At 37.1% G+C, this 11,298-nt stretch overlaps 1 protein-coding gene across 1 annotated transcript; it reads right to left on the bottom strand.

The window, feature by feature from the left end:
- Nucleotides 1–1,525: 1,525 nt before the first annotated feature.
- On the bottom strand, nt 1,526–11,298 carry LOC106867378 (uncharacterized). Its single transcript, XM_014912235.2, has 4 exons — nt 11,284–11,298; nt 7,632–8,251; nt 3,895–4,008; nt 1,526–2,114 (listed from the first exon to the last, which is right to left on the bottom strand). Exons 2-4 carry the CDS (start codon nt 8,160–8,162, stop codon nt 1,923–1,925), a joined length of 837 nt encoding a protein of 278 aa, XP_014767721.1. The 5' UTR covers nt 8,163–8,251; nt 11,284–11,298; the 3' UTR covers nt 1,526–1,922.

The raw sequence follows: 11,298 nt of genomic DNA, 5'->3' as shown, positions 1-11,298 counted from the left end.
TTTATCTCATGAAACTGTTTAATGTCCTCTGTTGATGCAGAATGAAGTAATTTATTTTCATAGCAGAGAAATGGAAGTTTAATAAAAGAAATTAAAAAAGACCTTAGGTATATTTTTAATTGTATCACTTCAGTGTGTGTGTGTGTGTATGATAGTGGTGGTTTCTTCATCATTATCATCGTCATCGCCGTTTAACATCCGCTTTCCATGCTGGCATGGGTTGGACAGTTTGACTGAGGACTGGTGAGCCAGAAGGCTGCACCAGGCTCAATATGATCTGGCAAAGTTTCTACAGCTGGATGCCCTTCCTAACGCCAACCACTCTGAGAACGTAGTGGGTGCTTTTACGTGCCACTGGCACGAGGGCCAGTCAGGTGGTTCTGGCAACGACCACACTCAACCCTATATACAATACAAATAAATAATAAAGAGTTTGTATATGAGGGTGTTAAGTAAACAAATACTTGGCTACTGTTTATGGCATTGTCCTGTCAAGCCCCACCTCAGCTGTGTGAAGGTGTTCCAATTATGACTATATAGTTGGTGTTTAAGAAATTTCATTCACAAAGCTTTGGTTACAACAAAGTGGCATTGGACATGAAACCAGGTGGTTGTGAAGCAAACTTCTCAACCACAATCCCTAGCTGCACTCATCAAGAACTCCTTAATTGCAGTGCCGGTGGCACGTAAAAAGCACCATTTCAGCGTGATTGTAACCAGTGTCACCTTACCGGCATGTAACCAATGTCACCTTACATGCTGGTGGCATGTGAAAAACAACATTTGAGCATGGTTGTTGCCAGTGCCACCGAGTGTGATCATTGCCAGCGTCACCGTACCAGCATATGTGCCGGTGGCACATAAAAAATGCCAAGTGAAGGAGTTTGCAATTTATATGTTAATAGATGAATTTTCAGTTTTATAGTCAATTACTTGTGGCCAGTAACATTGGAAGGGATTGATTGAATAAAAGATATGTTCCTCATTGTTATTTAATAAGGAATTGTTTCCAACAAAAGCACAAGGTAAAAATTTTGGGGTTGGGGTTAGTTGATTGCCCCGACCTAATGTGCTTGACTGCTATATTTTAATGACCCCAGAACGATGCACAGTAAAGTTGATCTTGATGGAATCTGAACAAACATGTATACATACACACACCAGTTTGATAGCATGTTAGGGACGCTCTCTGATAGATTTATGGTTGAGCCTGTGGCAGTGGAGACCTTTGGTGCTTTCAGCCCCTGGACATATCCCTGCTCACTGCTATCAGGACGGAGATGGTTATCTGCAAATGCAAGCCCTGAGAGTCGGAGTGGTTGTTCCAGCACACTTCCCTCACCATCCTCTGGGGGAACACTGTCTCCATTTTGTCTGCTGGGACCATGAAATGGTCTGAATTACAGGAAATCAAGAGAATCGAAGAATTTTGTAGCTTATTGCACAAACAAAGCACACATATTTTACACACAACACACACATAGTCTACACATAATAGACTCATTTATTGTACAAATAATACACATTTATATATTAAAACAATTTTTATTAAACAAAACAAAACAAGATTCTATACAAAGATAAATTAAATATGAAAACTTTGATTATAAAATATATTGAGTTATGGGTCGAGTAAGAAAATGAAGAAAATAAATTTTATTCTGTATAAATATTAGTTTCAAATTTTGACTCATGGTCAACAATTTTGGGGGAGGGAGTAAGTCGATTAAATCAACCCCAGTGCTCAACTGGTATTTATTTTTATTGACCTCAAAAGGAAGAAAGGCAAAGTTGACCTTGGCAGGATTTGAACTCAGAACATAAAGATGGACAAAATGCCACTAAGCATTTTGTCCTGCACAGTAACAATTCTGTCAGCTTGCCATCTTTTTCTGTATCAAATATTGCAAACTTCTCATATATCAACTGTGATTGTGAATAAGAAGTCCTTCCCAGGCTCTGTTGTGTTGATATAAAGTAAAGGCGGAGAGAGGTGGAGATTTTAGCAGCTTCACTCGTGGCAGTGGAATTCCCTGAAGTGTGAAGTTTCCCTTTTCTTCATGAGTGTTTTCTTTGGCACTATCATAAAACATTGGTGGAACAGCTTCTTGTGTCTGTAATTAACAAAACAGATAATCAGAGAACAGAATACAAATGTAAAATTACAGTAACATACTGAAATATGATAATTAATAATGAATATAAAAAATAGAGCAAGCCAGTTAGAGAGCATCTACAGGGTCATTCAATATAACAGCCAAATACACTTCACTAATACGAAAGCTAAAACACATCAGGTAATCAGATCATCAGTGTACATTACTCCTAATTGTTGTATTGTGATAATAGCAGACTGTCACTTAAGAAATGGCCTTCCAAGAGCTGGATTTCTGTCTACCTCATATATAAAGTTCCATCATAACACACCACCCGGAACATGTTGTTTTCCCAGAGTGAGATCCGTTATATTTAGGGTTACATTATCAATAACACGTTACTGTTACGATGCTACCTTCCCAGGATTAGATCACTCCAACTCATACATAGAACAACTATAATTAAGCATATCACACTTATGGGGCTGTTTAATTACTGATGTTTCTTTTAAGTTAAAAGTTCAAATTCTGATGAGGTAAACTTGGCCATTTATCATTCAAGGATGGGAATATGTGGGTAGGGGGTACTCGATAAAGTAATTACTTGTAGTTGTGGTTATTTAGCCTTTGGTCAACCCTGTGGCCAAACAACTGATCAAGCTAATCTATGATTAAAGGCTGTGACCATCTCATCTTCACATACATATGTGTGTACTTCTGTTTGTTTATGCTGGCATAGTAGGGTTGGGTCCATTCCAACATATGTCACCACTCCTGGCAGCTCCTCATTATTTCCTTTGTGAGGTCCAACATCCTGATATAAACACTCTACCACCTCTTCCTCCCTCTTTCTCTGTTGCAGACTCCTTCCATTTGGGTACCTTGATACTGTTCCCAAATGTCATCTTTCTATTTTAAAATATTTCTTGCTATGAAAACATCAATGAGAATACAAATTAACCCACTTTTGTGGATCAAAGAAGGTTCTCTGCCTCAAACATTGATGATGTCTTCTTGTTAAAGCCTTTTTAAAGATGCTGGAACTTCCTCTGATCTCAAGATGCAAAGATAACTGCTACACAAGAATAGCATTCATATTATCAACTGAAGCTGAGAGGGCCAAAAATTATTTCAGCAATTTTCAAGAGAAGCAAGAAACTGTTAGGAAGGATTCTGCAGAAGAGGATCTTGAAGGGTGGTAGGATTTTGAAGGGTGGATTTTGATGGTAGCCTATACAAGGCATATATAACTGATGGCCTACACTTGACAGGAGCTGAAAAACTAAGAGAAAGTCTAACCAGTCATATACTGGAGTCGATTCAACTGACTCGACATCCACCATGTCAAAATAATTTCAAATAAAGGTGATTTAAGGGCACAACTGTTAGAGCACCAGACAAAATATCTAGTTGTTTATGTTCTGAGTTCAATTTTGTCTACCATCCTTCCAGAGTTGATCAAATAAAATATAAGTCAATAACTGACTGTACTGAACCCCAACAAATTTCTGGTTTTAAGCAATATGTAGCATTGATATTATTTGAAAAGAAGGCAGCTGGCAGAATTGTTAGCAAGTGGGACAAAATGCTTAGTGGTATTTCGCCTGTCTTTACATTCTGGGTTCAAATTCTGTTGAGGTTAACTTTGCCTTTCATCCTTTCAGGATCAATAAATGAAGTACCAGTTGTGTACTGGGGTTGATATAATCAACTAGCTCCTTCCCCACAAAATTTCAGGCCTTGTGCTTAGAGTAGAAATGGATATTATTTCAGAAAAAGACAACCAAAACCCACCTACCTTCTTTTTAACAACTGGTTTCTTTTTTTTCTTCACACACACAATAGGAACGTCTAAACTGATGAGGTTTTGGTATAAAACACTATCAGGTTTGTAGTCCACTTTAGAAGCTGCCTGTAAACATAGAACAGGAAATTATTTTAAGTTTAAAAAAAAATTATAACTTTACCATCAACAAATTTCAATCAATATCATCATCGTGTTTTAATACTTCTCTTCCATGCTGGCATGACTTGGACAATATGATAGGATCTAACTGGCCTGAGGACTGTATTGGGCTCCAATGTTTGTGTTGACATAGATTCTGTAGCTGGATGCCCTTCCTAACACCAACCTCTTCACAGAGTATATTGTGTACTTTCATGGCACTAACACTTGTGAGATCACCATGCAGCTTGCATCTAAGATCCTCTTCAAGTAGATGGGATTATAATAGCGAGGTAAGCAGCTTTATGCTAGAGGATGAGAGGCTAAGGTATGAAAGAAAAGGCCAGAACAGAACAAATTTCTTGCTGTAGAGGAGCCACATGGCTACTCACATTATAGAAGAGAGGTTGTAGTAACTGGAGTAGAGCTGGACAGAGATAAAAGTGGTGTTGAGGTGTCAGAGTGGACCTGCATGGAATGGTGTAGTTTTCATAGATCTGTGTTATTTCTTTTAACTGTCATGTGCAGCCTTCCAGCCTGCCAGCCCTTGTCAAACCATCCAACCCATGCCCACATGGACAACGGACATTAAATGATGATGATGATGATGATGATGATGATATATATATATATATATATACACACACATACAATGGACTTCTTTCAGTTTCCAACTACCAAATCCACTCACAAGTCTTTGGTCAGTCCAAGGCCATAGCAGAAAAAACTTGCCCAAGGTGCCACACAGTGGGACTGAACCCTGAACCATGTGGTTGGGAAGCAAGCTTCTTACTATACAACCGTGCCTGTGCCTGTATTGAATGACAACTTTTTTATTGACATTCAGTGTATTTAGGGTCAAATTATCCAGTATCTTCTTTTTTATTTAACATAGTAGAGTGTGATTTGAAGGAGGTTTAGCTGTCATTTCTAGCTGATTGAACAATTATGTAGTGGATTCCTCATTGTTTCATCCCAGATTTCAATGTCTGTAAGTATTTATTGCTTTTGCATAATGGAATACTATAATATAATGATATAATGGAATGGTGTAATGGAATAATGGATTGGTATAGTTTAATGGAATACTGTAATTTAATGCTATAATGGTACAATATAATGATAAAATGGAATGGTGTATTATGATTGTATATGGGAATGATATAGTTTCTATAGAGCTATTTTCCTCCTAATTGCCATGGAGAGATATTAAAAACAGTGTTGAGTAAATATTTGTTATTTTTCAATTCTATATTTAAGAGATGAAGAATTATGTACATTATTTACATTTGATGGATATTTGTCCTCATCTTGTTTGTTGTTAACACGTTTCGGTTGATATACCCTCCAGCCTTCATCAAGTGTCTTGGGGGAAATTTTGAACCTGGGTTCTCATTCCTAAGGTATTTTTAGATGTTATTATTATTATTATTATTATTCAGGTCACTGCCTGGAATCGAACTCAGAATCTTAGGATTAGTAGCCCGCACTCTTAACCACTACACCATATGCCTGTGGGCATAATGTTTGTTATTTTTGCTATTGTTTAACCCTATGTCAGTCCTAATCAAGCAGATTTATGATCAAAAGAATTTCAGCCATGACCATCCAGTCTTTTCGCCATAATTGAAACTAGTATTGTACTATAACCCCATATTATGTAAGTGGAACCAAAATAATATCCAGTGTGTCCTGCCTTTTTAAAGATTATAGGGTGTAATTTGAATAAGAATTGGTTGCTATTTTTAACAGCTTATTTGTTGTTGCTGCTGTAGCTATTATTCAGTATCCATGGTTAATCATTTGGCATTAACCAAAGGTAAAGAAGTCATCAATCAAACAAAACATTTGATGGATATGTAGCAGGAATATGGACAGAGTTCAAACACCATCTCACTGTTTAAGAATTGAACCCTAATCATTGTGTTCAAATGTAAAAATAATTGTAATACAAAAATAGGATTTCGTTGAGAATTGATGAGGCCAACAAGCAACTAGCCATTAAGGTTTCTGGAAGATACATAAAGAACTTATTTTTTTCAGTAGCTGGCTGACCAGTAAAAATACAATAAACCCAGCAGAATCCTAACTTTTGTAAACAATAGATTGAGAAGTCCTTAACAATTTTGTCATTGACACCTTTTCTTTGACAGACCATGGTTATATATAGATGGTTTACTTGGTAGCTGATCAGTGGACCTGAGACAACTAAAGACAGCTTATTGCAGGAACTTATGCTACTCAACTTTGGCTCAGAAATTCAATGTCTTCAACAATCCACTATCATTGCTGATACACAGAACTTGCACAGTCACATATGAACCAATTCACTCGAACTAAACATCTCTTTCCTATCAAATAGCCTTTCATCACAGATATTATAAACAGTGGAAATCTTGTTATTAACATTACAAGGAAACATTGGACAAGTGTAGTCAGTAAAATACTATAAAGACATGATGTTCACAGTTGGCATGTCATTGATAAAAATTCTAGTTGATCAGGGTTGAGTTGGAGGTAACCTACAATAAGAAAAGCAGTAGTAAAAGGTTTCCTTCACTATTAGGATTACAAGTCAAACTGAAGTACAGAAAAGTACAAGGTGTACTCGAAAGTGGTTAAGTACAAGGCACGGCAATCACTGACAGTACACTAACAAGCAATGCAGGCATTAGACGTCTCTGCCTCATCTTTTAAGGTCAGATTTTCACAATTCATTTCTGAGGAGATTGGCCATTCTTCTTGCAAGCCTTCTTCAGTCCCCACCCACCTTCAACCTGGAGATCCAGTTTGAATCAGATTCCCTGTCAGACCCTTGGTATAGTAACTACTGCATATCAAAACAGAGAGGAGAGAGGGCAGTCTTGATGGATTGAGTGGTATAAGAGATGCAATTCAAAATACCTTGGTTAGGGCCTTGATATCCCTAGCCATTGCAGCATTATGAAAGCAAAGTCAGTTACACCAGAAATTGAACTCAGAACCTAAAAAAGGAATTTGACAATACACCCCCTGCACTCATGTGATTGTTAATTTTATTGACCTCCGAAAAATGAAAAACAAAGTTGATCGCAAAGAGATTTGAACTCAGAGTGTAAAGAGCTGAACTGAATGCTGCAAACCATTTTCTCTGATTCTCTAATAATTCTAGGCCAACACTTTCAGGACCCCAGTGTTCAACTGGTATTTATTTTATTGATCCCAAATGGATGAAAAGCAAAGTTGACCTTTGAACTCAGACATGGATGGAGGAAATGCCACGAAGCATTTTACCCAGCATGCTAACAATTTTGCCAGCTCACTGCCTTCCTAATAATAAAGATAATAATAATATTAATCATAATGGTTTCTAATTAAGGCACAAGGCCAGCAATTTGAGAGGAGAGGGAAAGTCAATTATATTGAGCCCAGGATTTGACTGTTTTTTTTTTATTTCATTGACACTGAATAGATAAAAGGCAAAGTTGACTTTGACAGGATTTCAACTGAGAATATAAGGAGCAGCAACAAATGCTGCAAAGCATTTTCCCTAACAGTAACAGTTTTGCCAAACAACAATAACGATAACAACAAAAATATCTGGAACTTACTTTTTCGTTTATTTCTTTCTTTTTATCAATATTTAACTGGCGCTGGAGTTCTTTAATGACATGGGCTTCATCATTCCGTGCCAAAACATGAATTTTATGTAAAATGTGCTGGGAACTGTTGAGTGCAATAAGGGGAACATCAGTTACAGGACAACTGTCAGCAGGATGTGGTATGTTTGTGTTAAAACTTTGTTCCTGAGATGTAAGAGAAGACTCAGAAGTTGCAGCCACCTCACTATCATTCCTACAGAGCTCAGCAGGAGTACCAGAGCCACCACTACTACTACTGAACTCAGCAGGAGTACCAGTGCTGCTGCTGCTACTACTACTGAGGTCTGCAAGGGGATGACTTTTCAAATTAAATCGTACATTGGAATGTGATTTTGGACGGTTTGCTTCCTTACGCAAAATTCCTTTCTTGAATGGTGAAACCTGAAGATCTGGATCTGGAAGTATTTGAGATGGAAGAATTGTCATCTTTGAAGCAACTGGAGGCTGGCGTAGGACTATCTCATCAGAATTGGCAATCATGACAGTCCTGTGTGAGAGACAGGCATGGATTTGCTATTTACATTGAAGTATGCCTTCAGTAACAGTTGGTCAACAATGCAATGAGAGAACTGAAATAGAAAATTAAAAAAGCAAACATTACGACTGGGACACAATGTTGGTTCTTTGACAGACTACTGCAGTTATACAGAGATAACATAACCCTTTAGCATTTAAAGTGGCCATATCCAGCCCAAATATTCTCTCTGTTTTATGTTCAAACTGGCCATATGTGAACTCTCATACCAACCTTACAATATCATTCTTTAATTAACAGTTACCTCTTCAAAATCTCAAAGCTACAAGGTAAAGCATGACTAATACAAAATGTGAATAAATTAGCAATACATTTAACAAAAGAGTCTGAATGCTAAAGGATAAAAATAGTAGCTACAGAAAGGTCACCTGACTAGTTGATATCAAGATATCTCCAACATCCTTCGACCTCTCACTCACAAACATGTCTTCTTCTCTTTAGCTACTCCTCCCATCACCCATATTATGTCCACATCCCAGGTGTTATACTAACCATTATGTCCCATCCTTCCTCCCCCCATTATGACAATCCTCTGAAATTCTTTCCCTGTTCATGTCATCCCTATAATAGTTCAAAGAGAACATCAATAATGTTGATGTTCTTCATCAGTCTTGGATAGTCTGTCAAGGCCATGGACACTGCCCCTTTGACTGGGTCAAATCAATGAAAAATTTGCAACAACACATACAAATAAGTAATTTCCTTATAAGTAACCACAAATTTTGTCACTAACAAGATTATAAAAGGCATGAATATCACAACTTGAAATTCAGCTTCCTTTACAATGTTTTTTATACTAGTGATTGGCTTCTTTACATTTAATTCCTTGCGCATGTATGTGATTTTAATTTGACTATACCTACTGCTCTTGTTAAGTCACGGCCAGCCCTAATGAAGTATATTTATGACACCTAGGTAGGCAGTAGACCACCCAGTTGAGATTACAAATCCAATGCTCTAAATATATCATATTTGTGTGGAGGGCAGTTTACAACACGCACTTCAACATGGAATGGTTTATCACACAGGCTGTGAAATAGTGACTGCAGTGCACTGGTGAGAGGATGACGATCTACTGGATTGTTCCTTTTAGATGAAGTTTGTAATGAATGCATATGTAGCAGCACTGTCTCACAACACACGGATGCACAAAAGGAACTATGTGCATCAATATAAGAATGCAGAAATTTACATTTTATATATAAAAAAAAAGTAATTTGTAACAAATTAACCCTTTAACATTATAAATCTATACTACTATAAAACATGGACGCAATAGATTTTCTTTCAAAATTTAAATATTCTTTCTACTCTAGGCACAAGGCCCGAGATTTTTGGGGAGGGGAGCAGTCGATTAGATCGACCCCAGTACGCAACTGGTACTTAATTTATCGACCCCGAAAGGATGAAAGGCAAAGTCGACCTCGGCGAAATTTGAACTCTGAACGTAAAAACAGACGAAATACCTATTTCGTTATTGCCCACAAGGGGCTATACGCAGAGGGGACAAACAAAGACAGACAAACGGATTATATCGACCCCAGTGCGTAACTGGTACTTATTTAATCGACCCCGAAAGGATGAAAGGCAAAGTCGACCTCGGAGGAATTTGAACTCAGAACGTAACGACAGACGAAATACCGCTAAGCATTTCACCCGGCGTGTTAACGTTTCTGTCAGCTCGCCACCTTGTAATATTTTAATATTGTACATAGATGGAATGACGTTCGCTTCTTGTGCTAAAAAGGTAACATAGAGAAGACAAGTGTATCTTCATATTACACTGTTTAAACAACGAGAATATTCAATAATGACATTAAACCGATGGCGCAAATGCAGTACTGTGAGACCTCAACCTAAAATAAATATTGAAAAATTACTATCCCAGCCTGCAAAAGTCGTCTCAAAATTTCGATTTGTGTCCGCAAACTGGATACGACGGTACCCTCCCGCCAGCTTCATCTTTAGACCTTCTCCAACTAAACACGGTGATGACGGAATGGCTACATTCATTTTCATATTAGAAAAGTCATACCTGGCAAGAATATAGAGTCTTTAGAGAAAATTAACAACTCAAAATAACGTTAAAAGGTGTACATATGTGTGTGTACAGAGGTACACATACAGTCATATATGTAGTGAACACGATCATTCAAAATAATGCAGACTCAACTCGTCAAAGTAAGCAATTGTTGTTGAACTTTTGTTGTTGAATACACACACTCTTTAACGAGATACAAATGACAAATTCTCTTAACATCAGCGCAGTCTTTAAAGCTACGGGCACACGGAACAGTTGTCCGGGAGATCCCACGGTTTTAGGGGTTCAATGCTAATCTATGTATATTGTGGCCCCTATCAATAGATAAATAGTATAGGTCCCAGGGTATATTGTTTTTAACAGGAGTCTATAATGTTGTTTTAGACGGCTCTCCAGCATAGGTGGTGGGGGAAGAAAGAAAAAAGACAGGGTGTTGATAGATTAAATGCTTCTGATCACAAATTTGTGCGATCAGGACTGATCTGTGACTAACCACACAATTACAGTAGTTATTTGGTTTCTTATATCACACCAGCGACGTACAAATTATATGCTTGTACACGACCCCGAAAACCCAAAATATTAACGGTGTTATGTGTCTGTGGAGTAAAAACAAATCCTAAAATTACATTAAAACAGCTTCACATACAATGAACAGAATGAATAAATAAATAAATAAAGGGTAAAAAAATGAGTAAATTAAGAAATTAAGCAAAACACCATCGGACAGCCACACCGACAAGCATAATATATATATATATATATATATATATATATATATATAGAGAGAGAGAGAGAGAGAGAGAGAGAGAGAGATGTAAATACATATAAATAATAAATATATTACAGGTTTGGTAGAAGAAAGAACATGAGTATATATCTAAATAATTTTGCTTTTATTTTTAAACATCAGAAAGTTAGAAACGATTGCTAAGTGCCATGACGAAACTCTCGGCCTCTGCCGATTAAAAAAGTAATATATTTATATAAATACGTGTATGTACGAAGTAGATATAAATATTTACCGAAGACAACATACA

The sequence above is a fragment of the Octopus bimaculoides genome, chromosome 13 (genome assembly GCF_001194135.2).
Source record: "Octopus bimaculoides isolate UCB-OBI-ISO-001 chromosome 13, ASM119413v2, whole genome shotgun sequence".
Lineage (NCBI taxonomy): Eukaryota > Metazoa > Mollusca > Cephalopoda > Octopoda > Octopodidae > Octopus > Octopus bimaculoides.
This window is presented reverse-complemented; position numbering and strand designations above follow the sequence as displayed.